The sequence below is a fragment of the Drosophila gunungcola genome, unplaced genomic scaffold (assembly GCF_025200985.1).
Source record: "Drosophila gunungcola strain Sukarami unplaced genomic scaffold, Dgunungcola_SK_2 000114F, whole genome shotgun sequence".
NCBI classification, from domain to species: domain Eukaryota; kingdom Metazoa; phylum Arthropoda; class Insecta; order Diptera; family Drosophilidae; genus Drosophila; species Drosophila gunungcola.
In genome coordinates this window covers 68,413-88,138 of record NW_026453275.1, presented here as the reverse complement: position 1 = coordinate 88,138, position 19,726 = coordinate 68,413, and the positions used below count along the sequence as shown (strand labels likewise).

The following is a 19,726-nucleotide window of genomic DNA, read 5'->3' as shown; positions in this document are numbered from 1 at the left end:
TAGTCATGTGGTTTCATTTTTTAATTGAAGTTTTCAATCTTTAATTTTTGTTCTCTAATTCGTACCTGGTGGTGCGGAACTGGCTGGTGCTGAAGTGGGTGAAGGTGGTGCTGGACTGGGACTGGTCTTGGTGGTGCTGCTAGTGGTTGTGGTCGTGGTAGTGATCACATTTCCTCCTGTTTTCGTTGTGGGCGACCTCGGCTCGCTGGGACTCTTCACCGGCCTGGTGGTCTTGGTCTTGGTGGTGCTGCTGCTGGTGGTGCCACCCGTGTGTCTGGTCACAGTGGTCGAGCTAATCCTGCTCGATTCCGACGGCGCCTGGCTGTCATGCGAGCCCTCACGCATCTCCCGGCGGAAGGTGCGATTCGAGGAGACGCTCGAACGCGGCGTCTGGTGGTGCGAGCCCACCGAGGTGGTGCTGTCCGCCGGCGAACTGCTTCGTAGCGAGGCGGCAAAAGCCCGATGGGCGGCATCCACCTCGCGCTCTTTTTGCAACTGACGCCGCGTCAATGGCTCCGAAGTGGTGGTGGTGGTGGTCTTGGTGGTTGTGCTACCTCCAGTGGTGCTCGGTTTGCCGGCTGGTCCACGAGGCGAAGACACACCCTGGCTTCCGTAATCCTCACGTGGCTGAGATCGACGTGGACTTCCCGATCTGGGAGTGGAGTGGGCATGTGGATGCTCCACCTGCGTCTCAATGATCCGTTCCGTGTTCGTCTTGCGATTGGCGCTCTGATTGCGACTCACCGTCTTGGAAGTGTGCAAGGTCTCGCCGTCGGGTTGATCAGGACGAGTTGTTGTGGTGTTGATGGTTGTTCGCACCGAGGGAAAACCATGGGTGCTGAAATCCTCATCCACCTGCTGACGCCTCGGGGTGGTGGGTTGTTCCCAGCTAGGTGATGGCGCCTCCCTCAACTTCTGTGGAGACCTCTGGGGCTGCTGATAATCATCACCCAGCACCTCCGTTTCGGTGGTGCGCTGCGAACTGGTATGCTGTTTCACCTGGCGGCTCTTCTCCGAACGCACCACCACCACCTCTTCGCCAGCGGCGGCTGGTCTCTGAGAGGCATACTCCTGGGTTGGCTTATTCGGACGGACCGAGGGGAAACCGTGGGTACTGAAGTCACTGGCCGGTGACTGACGTGGAGAGTGTGGCGGCGGCTGGGCATATGAAGGTGTGGGGGCCGGTGCCTTCTGCACCACCCTGGACAAGGGCTGGCCACGATCATCGTACTCCTCCACGGTTTCCGAAGTGGTCTCCGTGGAGTAACGGCGGCTGGACTTCTTCACCGAGGAGAAGCTCTGCGACTCCGTCACATGCTTCTGCTCCACATTGTCCACCACATCGCGCACTTGACTATCCTGTACATCCTGTGCACGTCGCTGGTTTTGGGTTTGATTGCGCGTTTGATTGTGGGTCTGGTTCTGGGTTTGGTTGTTGGTCTGCTTGTGGGTGGTCTGGCTGGGTGTGAGCTGCTCCGTCTCATAGCGCTTATTTTTGACAATGGTTCCGTCCGGCAGCCGCTTAACGGTGGTGATCATCTTGACATTCGGCTTGGGATACTCCACCGTATTGGAGATAATCTCGCCGGGCTGCTCCATCAGGTGTTGGACATGACGTTGATATTCCGGCGAGGCCTTGTCCATATCCACATAGCGCTTGTTCTCCTCGTAATGCTGCTGGGTCTGGACATTCCGGGTGCTGTTGCTCTGCTCGCGGCTCTCCGAGAATCGCTCCTCCTGGCGCTGCTGTTGCTCCTGGCGCTGGATTTGCTCGTGTCGTTGGAATTCCTCCTGACGCTGCAACTGCTCCTGGCGGATCTGCTGTTCCTGTCGCTGCATTTGCTCCTGGATGCGCTGCTCCTGACGCCTCTGATCCTGCTCCCAATCCCGTTGGTGCTGGGACTGCTGCGGCTGCTGAAGTTTCTTCTCCTGGCTGTCCAGCAGATATCGCGGCTCATCGCCGTATTCCACGGTGGACGAGGAGGACACCACCTTGGATGAGGACGAGGTGGAGGTGGAGCTCATCTTCATCTCGGTGCGACCGCTGGTCTCGTCCCCAAAGACCACCGTCTCTTGGAGCTGGGTCTTCGAGCTATCCGACGCCTGTTTCACAAAGTTCTTGTCATCGCCCTGGTGCGAGGCACTCGAGCGCTGCTCGTTGCGACCTTTGAACTCGGCCAGGCCACCACCATTGAGCTTCTCCACGCCTGCGATTGTGTGTTCGGGGTGTTCGGAGGTCGTTGGGTGGGAGGTCGAGTGGTGGACATGGACATACAGAACAAACAGAATTGGGTTATACACAAAACTTCACCGACAAGGGACAGGGGGGTTAGGTTGGTTGGACACTACTGCAAACTCTGTCGACTGACTGGTATGGTTTGTAGTTTTCGTTAAAGACAAAAGAATCATAAATGCATTTTCTACTATTTATGACTTAAGGTATATTTTCAACGGAACCCAATGAATCATTAATGTATTATCTACTATTTATGACTAAAGGTATGTATCATTACAACGGAACCCAACAATTTTTTTTATTTTTCTTTACTTTTTTTTACTTTGCGTTCAACTAGACCATCAAAAACTAACATATTTGATATAATTACTAATACAATTTTTTCTTAAATCAGGTATTTATTTATGCATTGTTTAAACCATTTAAATCCAGTCAGTCAGTGAACTTCCAGCAAGTGTCTCTTTTGGCCAGCTTTGGTGCTAGCCAGACAAAAAGGAGCTACCACCAAAGAAAAAGAATCCTCTCAGGATCTCAGGACTCACCATCTGTTTTGGCCAAAGTTTCGGTGCGATAGGCCCGTCCATCGGGACTGACCTCCGAGGAGGTCTGCACATCCCATCCGGTTGTATTGGGCTGGCTGAGCGTCATCGAGTGGAATCGCAGCTCATGCGTGGGACTGGTCGAATCGCGAACCTCCTTCGACTTGAGACTCTGGAAGTTCTGGTCGAGCAGGGCATCCCCGTGGCTGGTGGCCAACGGATCCTTGCCTGCGTATCCGGCCAGCGTGTTCATGTTGCCATGTCCGTTTCCGTTTCCGTTGGGCTCCGACATTGGGTCTGTTTCGTGCCTATAGAGGTTGCAAAGTCGCGACTCGCGCAGCTTATAGAGATGCGATCGGATCTGCTTCTTGCGTTCGCTGTCCTCGGACTGCTGCCACTGAAAGGATTAGAAAAGGAAGTACCTGTTAATAACTAGATATTTACTTTCGTATATTTGTATATTTTCACAATACTTATTTGAACTCTGTTAGCTTATGTCTAAAACTAAATGGTGTCATCCACAGCTGCTGGAAATATATTTATAATTGACTATTCTTTAGTCAAGTATATTTTTCTCAGGAGTTATTATAATTGGGCAAAAGGGTCTTGTGAGTTTCTTATTATGTTTCAAGTATTATGAAAGCTAAATAAAATTGTTGTTTTATGGAAATGTTACAACCAATCGTGACCTCAAGTTTAGCAAGCAAATAAATTATGTTTTATGTATGTTTTTTGTATAATATTAAAACCACTTTAAAGAAATTATATTTGTCTTAAGAGTTTTCTTTCGTAATTTGTCAATTACTAAAAAGGGTTTTTCGTAAATATCTAAAGTCAATATTAATTTCTTTTTCTTTTTTTGGTGGACTTCCCTTTTGGAAGATTTTCAACTATAAAAATAATTGTTTTCCTGTGTAGCTCACATATTTTCGGTCTCAATGTTTTACTTTTAATGTACTTTTTTTACTTTTTTGTGTATCTGTGGACAGGCCCGTCCTTGAGCCAATTAAGCCAAGTGAACTCGTGCTCAAGTTAGAGTGCCTGCGAGTGGAGTACGAGTACAGAGCGAGTCCAAGTGGAGTGCAGGGAGCCCACGCTCGTCGCTTCCAGCGGTTCGATCGCCTTTTATGGCGCCCCGGGCCACTAACAATTAGCCGGTCAGCCAACACAACAACTGCAGTTCGCCAGAGCCAGTTCGCCTGACTCAGCCACTTGCCTTTTAGACAGAAATCGTATCGAATCAAATCGAATCGAATCTAGCCGGCGAGAAAGATGATAAAGATGACTGACGCCCCCAATAAGTTCTCGGATTTCAATGGCAGAAGCAACCGATGACCAAAAATGGCTGGGATTAGCTTAGGGGTAACAAATTGAATGAATCAGACAAACGAAATGAATAATGGGGCATGGTGATCCCTACTCAATAAAGACTAGAATGTTATAAAGTTCTTGTGTTATCTGTTTTCCAGGTACTTTACTTTGCCACAATTAACCAAATATAAACAAAGATTTGATGACGGGCTTTAATCTTATTTCAGTTTACAGGAATTAGATCCAGTTACTCAATTTTTCTGTGGAACTCCAGGGTCTATAATATTTTGCTGCTTATCGGAATCGAATCGAAATCGAAATCGAGGGCTGACGTTTTCAGCTTATAAATAAAACATGGAACAATCCCGACTGACCGATAAGCGGATCGTATTGGCCACAACAAAGAGCCTCGCCAAACGATCGTATTTGTTTAAACAATAATCTAGAAAGGTGGCAGACTTTATAGAGAAAGAGAAAAAAGAGAGGGAGGTAGCGAACACAATATCGTTAGCAAACAAATTGAGTGAAGTTGAAGCGGTGATATCACCTCACCTCAAAGCGACCAGTTTCGCTTTGGCGGAAAAACATGTCAAATAACATTTGTATTAACAATAATGACACCTCCATTTCTATGCATAGTGGGTGGAAGGGAGAGGGGAACGGAGCTAGATTTGCTAACTGTTTAATTTTAGCCAAACTGAGGCCACATGACAGACAAATGGGCAACTTCCTAAAACCAGATGGAATTCTATGTATTGGAAGGGGACTATATAGGAAATGGAATTATGAATAATAATAAGCCGAATAATTGTTAAGATGGGAGAAAATAGAATAATTTTAAGGTTTTACACACTTTTAGTTTTACAAAGATTGTCGAACTTAACAATGATGGGGTTTTTCAAGCATTTTTAGAATTAATAGGTAAACAAAAGTTACATTTTATAGCTGCTTTTTGTATTTAATTATTTATTCCTAAGATTCAAGTATTTATTGCATAAAGATTCAAGATTTTATTTTCTTAAATAATTTATAAAAACAAATTCTATAAATAAATAAAATGTTATAGATTTTTAGAATGACAAATCTTAACTCGTTATGATGGCTTCTTGTAGTTCTCATGACCAGATGGTCAATTTAAAAGAGCCATTCGAAGTTTATTTTAATTAGATCAGCTTGAGACCATTAGTTTTAGTTGTTTGCCCAACCTTTCCTGCAACTCCCAGAGATTTATGGTTTCTGCCATTTCTCTAGTTATTAGCGAAATCTCATTTTTGCGGCATCCCCGGTGATTGATAGCGAAGTTGGTGCTTTCTTTTCTGACAAAACGGAACGACAGATGGCGCTGCCATTACTTTCAGCGCTTTCACTCGCCCAAATCAACGGATTCGAACTGACAAAATAAACAAAATGCGCGAAATCAAAGAGAAAAAACATCTAAGTGTGTGTGTTGTGTGTATGTCTGTGCAAAAAGTTTGCAACTTAGCTTTGTTGTTTTTTTTCATTTTTGTTTGTTTGTTTGCTCGTTGGTGTGTGATTTTTTTTTATTTCCAGAACTGGTCGCGTGGTCGGGTCTTAGTCTAGACCTGCGTCTTAAAACGCCTCTGCTTGCGCCGCTGCCACAGCCTCTGCCACTCTTTGTGCACTGAAAACAATTTCGAAGTGTTTTAACACATAACATGTTTTGTTGTCAAAAACATACAAAGTTCACTTCGGATTTCCAATTGCAATTCAGAAAATTAAAAAGACTTACAGATTCTAATAAAGCAAGAGACTTTTGTTGCCCCCATATATTTTTAAAATTTCTACATATCAAAATTTAAGGCAGTTGGATTTTATCATTAGCAAATGGCTTATGTTTATCTCCTAAACCACATAAAATAATAAAAATACCTTTATATATAAATGTAATATATTTATTGAAAAAGCTAACAAATATTTAGAGGCTTTGTTTGGTCTGATTAACAAACTGACGTTTAACTATTTCGAAACCAACTCAGCTCTAGAAATATTTTAAATACTCGTAAAAAAACTATCTAAAGGAAAATTTTTTCTTTTTGCACTTTAAATTTGTATATATTAACTTAAAAAGCATTTGTTAAGTGCTTATTTTCTTTTGCATATTTTTTCGCCGTGTAACTCTCTGTCCCTGTCTCTGCTCGAGTGACGTAATTTCTAAAAGTACTGTGATAACCAGTTGAAGAGGCAGCGGCGTCAGCAGATTTCGCACCTCTGCGGCGACGTCGACAGAGGCAACCTGTTGGCGTCGATGTCAACGTCGACGTCGACTGCGACTGCGAGCCTAATGATGGGATGGACCGCTCTTCCCTCTCGCTCTCTGTCTGATTCTCCCTCCCTCCCTTCCTCACCCTCTTCGTCTGATGACGTGACGTGCGAGATTTCGTTGATGTGCGAATGCTGATAAATTATTTTAAAGTTTTTCGCTTTTTAGCTGTTTTTGTTTTTTTATTTTTGAGCTGTCGTGTCAGCAATGTTGACCTCCAACTTTATTTTTTTTTGCGCCAAAATCTTTTTGTTATTGAAATTAAACTTTATTAAAACGTAATTGGCAGGAAATCAAAAAAGAGAGAGAGAGAGAAAGAGAAGGTCAAGGGGTCAGCTGAGGCACTCCCACTAAGCCGGTGATCACTGTACAGATAAACCTTGGCTGCGATTAGCTCATGACTAAATGTTTCCTCGCTTAATTGCACATTAATCGAGATAAGACAAGAAATGTTAAGAAAAATTCCAGATAGTAAGCTTTTAAAAATAGTACATATTTTACTGAATATTTCCCTATAGATAATAGCTCCATAAAACAATCAGGTAAACGTGAAAAAAAATTACCTACATTTTAAAACTTATCGCTGGATTTGGAACTGGGATACATAAAGATTATCACTCATACGCAATGTTGGACAATTTATTTTCCAGCTGATGAGGATTTCCAATTCCTAATCAGATTTTTTTAAGCTCGTGTCAAATACATCATTGAAATAACTAATGATTATAATACAAATGTAATAGCTTTTCACAAAGTTTTAATATTTTTTAATACACACAGAACGATCAATTGACGATCAATTAATTAACTAAAACTATATAAATACATAAATTTATATGAATTGTATTTTTTAAATTGATTTTCTTGAAATAAAATTAATATATTCATATCTATATACATATTCAAATTGAAGTTTATCATTATTGGGTTGTCTTTTTTGTTAATATTCAATAAGTTTTCCATCTCAGAAGGAGTTTTATTTAGTTATCACTCATTTTCATGGCAAATTCAAACTGTTTTATTTGAAAAGTTTACATTAATTTTTTTTTTAAAACTAAAGCAAAAAATTTTTGTTAGTGAAAGCAAGCGCTAAAGCACTACAATCGTTTGGAAAAAAATAGCTTTGCACTTTGCTGCCGGCGTTAATTGCCGTCACTTGTTGAATATATTTGTTTTGTATTTTTATGGCTATTTCGATTTCAATTTCGCTTCAATTCCGATCCGATTCCCCTTCAATCTGTTCTATGTGCATATGCATATTAAAGTGACCTAATTGCCACTGTTCGCCCAATTGCGAATCGAGAATATGGCATCGAGAGTACAGAAGCTAGAATCTAGAATCTAGAAGCTAGAGTCTAGAATCTTTCCGAATTGTGTCATTTGCAGTCGACGAAGGCAGCGAAGCCAACTGAGCGGGCAAAACATGTTTATGTTTGCTTTCGTGGACTTATTTGTGTTTTCGGTTTCGCTGTTAATTGTTTGCGTCTTATTTTGGGTATGACATCGCATCGCCCCAGGTGAATAAAACATGGCTCTATAAAACCCCAATCGGGTTCTAAAAGTGGAGCACTTTCGTGGGCCGTTGCTTGCATATAAAAGACCCCAGAAAACTGGGCACACACATTAGCCGGTCCCCACTGGGCCATGGGAAAACGTTAAAAAAATAACTCAATTTTTGGTTTTTGGGTCTTTCGGCTTTTTGATCGATGGACAGCTGTCAAATGGTTAAGCGTGTGGGAAATTATAATGCAAGCTTGGATCCATAGGTGATATATAGCCGCCAATCGTCACCATATCGGTGTGGAATAAAAAACAAAGAAAAATAGGCAACGCAACAACTCGATTTCGTATAAATCTTCAAGCCGAAATGATCTCATACACGAAAACGTAAAACGGGGGGAAAATATCTTTATGCATAACGTTAATTCTACACAATTATTAGAGCCACAGTCATTAGTGCAGGTGGAGTTTTTTTTGTTTCGCGGTCCGGAAAACGATTTGCACTGTTTTCTCAAATTATAGTTTGCTTAATTTCAAGTCAAGGTTGTGATTTTCATATAAATTAACTATCTTGGCCCGCAGATCATTTGAGAGTTCTCTTCTCAAGCTAAGATACTTGCTCAAAAGCAAACAAAAATTATCACTTTCAGAATTTTGATTCCCAGATAATCAATAAGTAAGGTCCCTAAGATCAATATTATATCGCTTTTCGATCATTTTGTAGGGTATAAGTCTTGAGATTGAATATTATTTGATAATTATCTTTAAGGTAGGTTTCATTTGAGGTTTTTATTTGGAAAACATTGGACCCTGAAAAATACCGCTAGCAGAGTGGCTGAATTCTATTTGAAGAAAAATTACTTTTTATAGAAAACATATAAAAATAGATCAAACTCCCAATTGAAGTCATAAATTGTTTACAGACAGGCCAACCTTCCATATAGAGATATTTCCCCGGTGATAGGCAAATAACAAAGTTTTGCATATTAAGCGAGGCGAAGATTTATCGGAACATCTATCTCCGACAATGGGAGCAATTACCATGGCTAATTACGGCCAGTGCCCCGCACCCCGAAAATAAATCCCTTTCGGCTGTGATCTGGTTTCGTCAGTGGAAAAAAGGTGGATAGGTGGATAGGTGGAAAAGTGGAAAAGCGTAGAACGGTTGCCAAGGCCGACGGCCCACGGCGGTGTAAACTTGTTCGCCAGTAATTAGATTCACTCCCGATTAGCATACTATGTATATACATATGTACGTATCTCCCTCTCTCCGTATAACTCTTTCTATTTAAGTCCGCCCCCGCCCCCGCCCTCGTCAGCTGTTCTAGTTGGGATCTTCGATCAACTGGCGACCAAAACCCACAGGCTGAGCACTAATTCTCCGATAAGATCCGTTTGTTTGTTTACAAGCCACTTGGCGCAGTTACAGATACAGATACAGATACAGATACAGCTAGAGATAGATAAATAGGTGTAGAAGGAGGTACAGGTAGCACTCGCTAATTGACAGGCGTTGGCTCTAGGGCGTCTGCTCTAATGACTATTCAAGAAACCACAATATTTTGCCAATCTACTTTAAACTATCGGTGATAATTACTAAATTATACATCTTTAGAAATATATACTTTTTGGGTTGCAAAAAAAAACATTGTATCAAATATGTTAGAAGATAAAAAATATTGTTATGAATTTAATAACAGTAATGGTTACTAATGACACGATACATTTGTATTACTGTAATTATTAAATTAAAGCTAAATAGTAAGACCAATTCAAAATTATTTTTTTTTTAAATTGCATTACAAATAACTTTAAGATTGCACTTGGCCAATTTCCCACGCAATAAGAAAGTGCGCAATAAGCTGAAGTTACTGCAATTACTGTCACTATTGATTGGCTTGTTAAATAATAAATTGCGTGGGTGTCTTCGGCCAACTTGTTTACCTTTAAGTCGGCTATAATTTTCTTAGGGTTGGCTTAAATGCCAACGACGACTGTGTTAAACAAATGTACAGATATAGCTACAGTTACTGACTAACTGTTATGCAAAAAGACTTGGAAAAAAAAGGTTTAGCTAAGCTGTGCGAAAGTGTGAAAGTTATGCGAATGAATGTGCGGTGGAAGAGTGAAAGAGATGGGGCTCGAAGGGGTGAAAGAGGTGGCTTTACGGCCTGTTCACAGCTTCTTTTACGTTTTATTCCCCACATTCTGGCCAAAATGACAGAAAATTACCTCAGGTAAAAAAGAATTTGTATTCCTCCTCTGTTTTTTTTTTTTTTTTTTTTGGTTTTTTTGATTTGGGAATTTTTCTTCTCGTTGCTGTGTTGTAGTTATTGGAGTTTTTTTTTCGTGGGGTTGCTGTTGCACCGGCTAAAAAGCACGTAAAAAAACACTTGATGGCAAAAGGTGTGACTAATCCTGTGCGTTTCTCTCTTTCCTTGTCAAATTTCGTGCGATTGGTAAATAAATAATAGAGTGTTTAAAAAAAAAAATAAGCGATCGTTGTTGACTGTTGTTGAGCGTTGTTGTTTTGGGTAGTTGTTGTTTTTCACGGAGCGTCGGCACGTTGCAATCGATCGAGCACCAAAATCAGACTGAAGTTTCCAATCAGAATCAAAGCCGCCTAAAGTGGCCGCCGCTTAAACGCTGTCGTCACCGGCGGACGACGTCGGCAGCGACGCAAGCAGCAACGCCGGCAGCGACGTCGGCAGCGAGCCGAGATATGACCGAATACGAAAATGCGACGAATACGAAGATGACGCGACCGGCCGCACAGTGGCACAAATCGCACAAATAAGCTTGACAAATATTTATAAAATTATTTTTTACAATTGCGAAAATCAAAATATTTATCAATAAAGTTCAAAATAGCAAACAGCTATTCATATCTATGTAAAAAAGTAACTAATACTATCTATGATGTTCGGGATCTTGAAATCTTATCTTTAACCCAGCTTAATTTACAAGAAATAAGGCAAACATTTATCATAGTTAAAAAAAATTGTTTTGAGCGATAATTTGCAAGTCTTTGAAAACTTTATTATATCTAACAAAATATGCGCGGGAATTTAAAATTAATTGAACTATTTGGGTTAACAAACAGTCATCGATCAACAACTAGTCTAAAACAAAAGAACAAAAGAGTTTGCAACATTATCTACTGGTAGTTCCCCTCCTTTTTCCGTTCAATAAAAATATAACTAATATTTTTGTATATTGCTCATACACTGCGTTTGCATTGAAACGTGTGCGATTTCGGTTTTTCGTGAAAAGAATTCGTGTCCGTGCGGATCAGCAATAATAAATCACTCAATCGGCGGCCGGAGGTGGGTGTCATTGTTGCAATATGTTAATAAACACCTTAAGCCCAAGCAAGTGTGTTTTTTTTTATATACAACTCGAAACTATTTCCAGCGTTTTTGGAAAGCACTCGAGCCGCTGGCGCCCACCATTCCATCGAATCGTAACGATTTGTCTTCGAACAGGCCCCAAAAATTACTCATCGACGTTGGCGCAGACGTTGCGCAGACGCAGACGTCGTGACTAGACGGTCGTTCTAATTTACCCCACTGTCCGGCGTCCAGTTTTGTGGTCCACTGTCCACCGTCCGTTGGCCACTTGCTGCATTTGGCCATTTGCCATACGCGGGTGTTTTATTTACATTTTTATTTTTTATTATTTTACATTCGTTACTCCGTGTGTGCCAATTCAACTTTGGCTCAGCTCACTGATTTATTCAACAGTCGGCGGCTGGCGACCCACACGATTTTTCGACTCGGGCCTGAATCGAATCGAATTGACTCGAATCGAACTCGAACTCGAAGTCGAATTGAATCGCCTCATGGCCAAAGTCGCGGAGATCGTGGTCAGCCAAGCCAACGCTGGCTTTTTGGGGTCTTGTTTGTTCTGAGCCGGGATATGATCGGCCAGGGATGCACTCCATTCCACAAATTTATAATTTAAAATAATGTTTTCCCTAACTTAAAAATACACGTTTTAATGAACTGTTTGCCAGTGTGATTTAAACTCTATCCCGTATGCACCACAAATAAGTAACCCACTCACAAGGCCTCCAAACTAATATTTTTATAACAAAATTCTTAAAAAGAATACAGATTATACAAAAAAATATAATTATAAATGCAAGTTTAATTTTGAACATGTATTGGCTTCGCTCGTTAAATTAAAATAAATTTAAGTTGATAAGATAAGAATTTGTTTTTGAATTGCTTGGAAACTGATAAGATTTATTATGACAAATCATCGTTTGCTATTAATGGCTATTTTCATTAGCATTTCAGGTGCTGTCTTTCGCTTTACACATCTGAAATTTCTTATCTCCTAAACACCATTGTAATTTATGCAGCTTAGTTTATGACCATTTAATATGGGTGTAAATTTTACTTTTATATAGAATCACATTAAGGATTTGAAAAGACAAAAAACTGTTAAACGAGCTGTTTTGTTGTATGTTAACTAATTAAAAAAAATTACTGAACAGGGGAGATTATTCGAGTTTTTGTATTTAGATTTATTTACTATTTACCCATCCCTGTTTAAGGAGCAAAGGAGAATAGATCGCAGAGAGAAAAGAGAAAGGAAGATGAGCACAAGGAGAAGGAGGAGGAGGAGGAGGAGGAGGCCAACAGCGGTCAGCGGGCTCAGAGGCCAAAGCTGAAATTGATTCATGGCCAATGAGTCATCATCTCAGGCTTTTTTATCAGCACCCGTCGCAGTCGCAGCGCAGTTGCAGCGCAGTCACAGCGCAGCCTCCCAATTTGTCTCTCTCTCTCTCCCTCTCTCTTTTAGTCACTCTGCATCTTTCTCTCTCGCTCCAATGACGATTGCGTGGGCTGACGATCGTCTGCTGCTGTTGCTTCTTCTTTCGTCTGCTATTTTCTGTCATTTGTTGTTGCTTTTTTCTTATACCCTCATATTATAGATCAAAAGTAAGGAATTTGATGCTATATAAATAAGTTCCTAAAAACCCGGCCCCAAAATTTCTAACTTTTAGTTATATTAAATGTATATTTGGCATATCATAATATGATAATATGATATCATAATCTTAAACGGTTCCCTTTAACTAAAGCTCTTTGTAAGTATCAACTATTATTTACATAACTTATTATGTCGCATCATATCATTATTTATCAAAAAACATCAAGTTCTAAATGTTTCCTAACTTTTGGATATAAGATAGTTGGTAAATTAACCTTCATTATATACATTTTTCGATTCAAGGGTATTCTAATATCGCTTTGGAGAAAACTAGCACATCTTTGTTATTCTTCACTAATGCAGATAGATAGATCATTTATTTGGCCAGGTCTCCGATGCGACATCGTCATCGTTTTTCCACTGACTTTTCTAACGACTTTTTAACGATTATTGCCAATGTCTGAGCCAAGTCAGCGACTAGCGGCCCACGCCGCCAAATGAGCTACAGTGAGCAACCCCATAAATGACCCAATTTGGCCAGGTTGAACTGGGTTGGCTTTGGTTTGGTTTTGTTTGGTTTGGGTTGACGACGACGACGGCGACGACGGCGACGGAGACTGACTAACCGAGTGAGTGGATCTCTGGCCATGGATGGTCTGGATCGCTTCTGGCCAGTTCTCGAAAGTGTCGTCTGGGGAAAAACAGGGCTTTAAAGGCAATGCCATTGGCAATGAGCTGGGAATGGGGACACAAGTCCGGCAAGGAGGCAATGAACTGCAGCCAGATGTTTGCACAACAATCAGAGTGCTTTTAACAAATGGATACTAATAAAGTTCAAGAATATGCATGCAATAAAATAAAACAAGAACTTAATTGAGAACTCTGACAGTTGATAAACAATTCTTAAATTGTAATATTCTGTAAAAATGTATCATTAAAAGAATACCCCAAAAACTTACCATTTTTCTCAGCAATTCCTCATTTTGTATATCACCCAAATCGCATTCCACCTCCATGGCAGATGATTGAGGACTGAAAAAAAAATATACCATACATATATAATGTTATACAAGATAGTACAGCGCAGATTAAGATTAATTCCATAGAGGGTGGTCAGAGATTTTCTGTTTTGGCTGATGATGCAATTATTTCGCTGCACATTTCTCATGTTGATTTATTTGATGATTATAAAATGTCGCTGCTCCGCAAAGCTAACTGAGTAATATCAATTGCCATCGATCATGATCAGTGTTATGGGCACCGTGAACGAGGCAAGCCAGAATCGGATGGAATCGGCCAGAATCGGTCAGAGTCGCTTCGATCTCCACACCCCAACAAGTTGTGACATTTCCCCCGTAAATGGATAACTTCAAACATGGACAGCAACTGCATATACAAAAAAAAAAAACAGTCAAGTGCATCGCTAATGCACGGAGAGAAACTGACGATCGGGATTGGATACCGCTAAATGCAAATTCTCTTAAAACGTGTTAGGGAAAAATCGTAGCTAGGCTTAAAACTAAAGTGAATTTTACGTGACATTTTTAGAATAAAATAATTTTTTATTCTGTTTACTGGTAAAAAAAAACTTTTTGGAATTGAATTTAATATTTGAAAATTTAATTTAAAAATTCAAAATAAAATACAATTATTCCAAATTTTAACGTTAACTAAAATATTTGTTGTATATAATATCATACTATCAAATAATTTGATTTAATATTCAATTAAAATATTAATTATAAAATTTTGAATTCAATAGTCAAATAATTATTTGTACTATTCCATTTTTTATCAGTATAGGCACTTATCGGAGATTTAATTTGTTTTTTTTTTATTTGGGAAATTGATTACACATTTAGTTAACATTCTTTTTAACATTACCTTGCTATATACTGTTTTTATATTATTGTTTTTTTCGCTGTGCATTTGAATTGCTAGCTTGATTAGCACGGCCGCAACATTTTGGCTTCGCTTTTGGTTAGCATCAACGGGCTCGGTCAACTGACAATGCATCTAAGGGGGCGTGGATGGGGGCGGTTAGGAGAGGGGTTGTCCGGGGAAATGCTCGGCCAAAAGCCAAACAAGTTCAAAACCACAATTGGGCAAACACTCGTTGGCCCCAGAGCCCCATTCAATCAAGCAATTGAACTTGAAAACTGAGCCAGCTTCAAAGTGAGCACCTAACGATTGATTTTTAGGGCGAGGAGATGGGTCAGGTAGAAAGGTCTGGTCAAGTTAGCAAATGTCTCAATGAAATGCGGCAAATTGACATTCACCTTTGTAAAATATAAATAAGGAATACATTTTTTTTAAATTTATCGTACATACAAAAGACAAAGACGCTTAAGGCTTTTTTATTATAAACAAGAAGGAAAGCAAACTTCGGCAAGCCGAAGTTCATATACCCTTGCAGCTATTGCATTAATTAAATACTTTTGAAAACATTTAAATTATGATTTATTTGAGTATGTGCTAAAAAAAAACATTGAAACTATGATAATTTGCAGCTCAATTATTAGATAGTTATTTTTATATATTTTAATTATTTCTATGGGAGCTATATGCTATAGACGTCCGATTTGATAAAATTTATACCATAATTCTGAAATAATTAAACATTGCTATATGTCGAAGAACTAAACAAAAAATTAAAAACAGAAAAGTTATAATTTTTTGTCATTTATTTTTCCGATTGTTCCTATGGGAGCTATATGCTATAGTCGTCCGATTTTGATAAAATTTAAACCGTAAATCGGAAATATTTTACCATTACTATATGTCGAAGAACTAAACAAAAAATTAAAAAACAGCAAAGTTATAATTTTTTTTCATTTATTTTTCCTATTGTTCCTATGGGAGCTATATGCTATATTCGTCCGATCCGGCTCGTTCCGACTTATATACTACCTGCAATAGAAAGACAACTTTTGGGAAAGTTTGATGCAGATAGCTTTAAAACTGAGAGACTAGTTTGCATATAAACGGACGGACAGACGGACAGACGGACGGACAGACGGACAGACGGACATGGCTAGATCGACTCTACTAGTGATGCTGATCAAGAATATATATACTTTATAGGGTCGGAAACGTCTCCTTCACTGCGTTGCAAACTTCTGACTGAAATTATAATACCCTCTGCAAGGGTATAAAAATATAGTTTCCAATTGAAAATTGTAAATAAAAAAGGTGATATATTTGTTATCTGTTGAAAATCAAAAGACTTTCTTGCCCAACAAAAATTTAACCCACCTTTATCTTTAGTCTTGAAATCATTACAATGTTATTCTTCTACAAATTTATCTTACTTTTAAATGTAAAATCATAGCTTTGAGTTTGTTTCCAAAAAAGTAGTTCAATCCGCCTTAAATCAATTTGTAGCTATTATCATAATCCACCATAACAATTTAAGAACAATATCCAAATCAAAGCGGTCAAACGTCAGACGAACATCCATTTAACGCATTTATGGAGCATCAATCAAAGCGGTGGTCCAATAAAGTTATGTCCGCCAGACCAAATGATACACTTTATATCACGATCCGTATGCAATACCTTATACAAATCGCGTGGGCTGGCGTGTGGCCAATGCCCTAAGAACGGCGATCGTCGATCGCATAAATTCATAAATTTACCAAAACGGCAAAACGAAACCGTCATATTTTGCTGTTAGGCAATTAAAAACCGTTTTATTATCGAAAATCACTCTGTTTTGGTCAGTCAAGATTTATGGCTAACAAAATAATCATAGATGCAAATTTAAGGCATTATGGCACTGTATGTTCATGGAGAAAAAAAACAGTGTTATTTGAGAAACACCGGCTGCTTCTCGAAAATGTTTTCAAACTAAAATTAAACTTCATAGGAATTTAAAAAACTTATTGACCAGTGTCATATAGCCATAATATTTTCATAGTTCTTCTGAGACGCCGCTAGATGGCGACAGGTCAGGAAAACCACAAAAATCGCCACAAAACTGTTAGATTTTCTCCCCCAACATTGTAGTTAATGTTGTGCCTCTGTCACCCACTACATAGTATATGTGAATATATCTTTCTGTACTACCTGTGTAGTAATTATACTCACCTGCTGTGCTGCTGCTGCTCTTACTGTTTGTTATCAGAGGGACGTCGACTTCTCGAGGCTTTTGTAATTTAAGACGAGGCGACAGCGAGCAGCAAATGTGTGTATTTTTGTGTACTTGGCAAATATTTAAACAGTAAATAGTTTAATTTACGGAAAGATCAAATTGCGACGGCTCTCCGGCGAAAAGTTGTCAGCGACTTGAGCGCGGTTAAAACGCGGGCGCTGCCTTTTTTCCCACTCTACGATTGTTTGATTGATTTGCGGTTTATAAGTTTGCTGTTGCTGCTGTCACACGCGACCAATAACAAAGATTTGAAAAAAAAAGTATTAAGTATTCAGCTTAAACAAATATTTCACCGAAAAAAAACACTATATTTTGCCACAAAGCAGTCAAGGAAATTCACTTCAAAAACGATTTGCATTTGATTGAAAAAGTAAGCCTTTAAGTAATTTTATCACCAATATAAAACACTCCTGATTTAGCAACAAAACTGTCAAAAAAATAAACACTTTAAAAATTGATTGTTATAAATGTAACAATGACGAAGTTCGAAGTGGGGTTTGTGCGGCGAAAGGGGCGTAGGGCTGAGGGGCGTGGCAAGATGCGGTTGGCACGAGCGGAGGCTCTTGACTGATTGCAAGCCGCAGTTGTTGCTGCATTTAGGCGCTGGCTCTCTCGGCCGCCCAAAACGCCGGCGTCGACGCAACTGCCACTGCAACGCTCTCTACACTCGCCGAAAATTTTTCCAAATTTTTTTAAAACTATCATAACTGGGCGCATGACTGTTTCTCTAACAAACGTTTTTCGAGATTTTTTAGAACACAAAAATTATTGACTCGCCAAAATCATTGCCTACTTTTTGGTGCCCAAAGCAGACTATTAAAAAAAAAGTGCAACTTAAATCGTTCTTAATAGCAAAATAGATATTTCCAATGGATATGGTAATTTGAGATGTAATGGAAATTGAATACAGATACTATCATGCAAAAGAAACTTTTTGAAATACCAAGATATTAATATGACCCATTTATAATAGTTTATAATAGTTTTCTTTTCAGTGTACATCTCTCTGTCGACGCCTCAGCTGATCCTGAGAGATAAGGAAAGTGAGAGCGAGCGCGAGAGCACCAGCACTTGATAATCCCTGCTCAGTTGCATGACTAATGACTTCTGGGTGTGCGAGTGGGAGGGGGATAGTGGAATGACTGGAACAAGAATAAAAAATAATGATTAAATAACCAAGAACATAAACAGGAACATACATAAGTCAATGCCTGCCAAACCCTTTGCATATTTTTCTTATGAGACTTTGCTGTGCAAGTCCAAAACAAATGAAGCATGCCAATTGGAATTTGTAGCATATTTGAATTTTTATAGTGAGTAACTAGTTGCTTGAAAAACGTTTTTGGAAACATTTATATTAAATGTTACTAATAATTTTATAAATTTGTTTGCTTTTTTTAAAATTTTGTCTTATAAAAATCTTATTAAATTTGATGGAAATTATTAAATTATTTTCTGTTTATGTTTAAAACACATTAGTACAGAGTTAAACATATTAAAAAAAAAAACAATAAAATACAATATTCAATGAGAGAATGGAGTAATTACAATTCTCTCATTAAAAATTTGTAGCAAAATATCTATATATATATATACATAGATATAATTATATATTATATAGTTTTATATCTGATAATAAAGCTTAAGATAAAGATGTTTTCTTTTGAATATGTAGCTATATGTATGAATCTAAAGAACTGTAGATAGAGGGCCAAATCGGATGGCCTTATCGCCAGTGTTTATCACAAAATGAAAATGGCCAGGACGAGGCTGAGGCCAAAAAAACAAAACAAAACAATAAAAAAAACGCGATTGCCACAGGGTCAATGGAGCAGGCTTTTGTTTTTTTTTTTGGCCAAAACCACCTTATTAGCGATCTCATCATCACGCACTTGCCACCTCTCTCTCGCTCTCTCTTTCCCCCTGCATACATACATATATGTATGTTCCATATGTTACTGCTCTATCCGCTGAGGTGCGTGTGTTGAATGTCAACGTTGTCATTCACATAAAATCGCATATAAATTGCATGAAATGCTGTAAATTCTAGGAAAACATTTGCTTATGCAACTGGCACAAGGAAAACAGCCGCATCAGCAGGAGCAGCAGCAAAAACAGCAGCAATATCAGCAATATTGCCAGCAACAGCAACTGCAACAAGTGCTGTTTCTAGGTGTTAGGCCCATGAAAAGTTTTCTAACATCAATTTCTATATGATCATAAGGTTCACATTCAAATCAGACATAATCGAAAGTAACGCCTTGCAACAGCAGCAGCTGCAATTGCTGCAGGAACAACATCAGCAACATGTGCAACTTCTAGTCGAGAAAAAGGATGTTTTTTTTTGAAAAATTTTCAGACTCTGGAAAACGCAGCCACGTGTTGGTTTTAAAAAAAATATGGCTAATGCCAAACTAACGCCTTGCAAGAGCAACAGCTGCTGATGTTGCCGCTTGCAGACAGATGACCGCCCTTGGAGGTGCAGTGAAAGCCATGAAAAGCTTTAAGCCACGTTTTATTGGCCACTTTTGGACACTGTCCTTGCGCCTGTCTGACGTCAGCACGTAGGCAGTTGAAGAGGCGACACAGCGACAACACACGTCTGCAACATGTTGCCGCTGCGCCTTAAATGGCCCGGAGCAACTTCACCAACATCGCCAACATCACGCACTGTGCAATGTGCACAATGACAAAAAATGCATCTGATTTTCATGATTTTTTGTCTTTTATTAATTTATTTTAAGTGATTCACGGCAGCAACTGAA

General features: G+C 39.3%; 1 protein-coding gene across 1 annotated transcript in view; it reads right to left on the bottom strand.

Annotated features, from left to right (window-relative positions):
* Positions 1–17,520, bottom strand: part of LOC128265354 (microtubule-associated protein futsch) — a 44,845-nt gene extending 27,325 nt beyond the window's left edge. Inside the window, 4 exon segments of the mRNA XM_053001308.1 lie at positions 66–2,207; positions 2,779–3,172; positions 13,768–13,840; positions 16,898–17,520. Of these exon segments, the coding sequence (XP_052857268.1) occupies positions 66–2,207; positions 2,779–3,172; positions 13,768–13,824 (2,593 nt within the window). The 5' untranslated portion in view covers positions 13,825–13,840; positions 16,898–17,520.
* Positions 17,521–19,726: the final 2,206 nt, after the last annotated feature.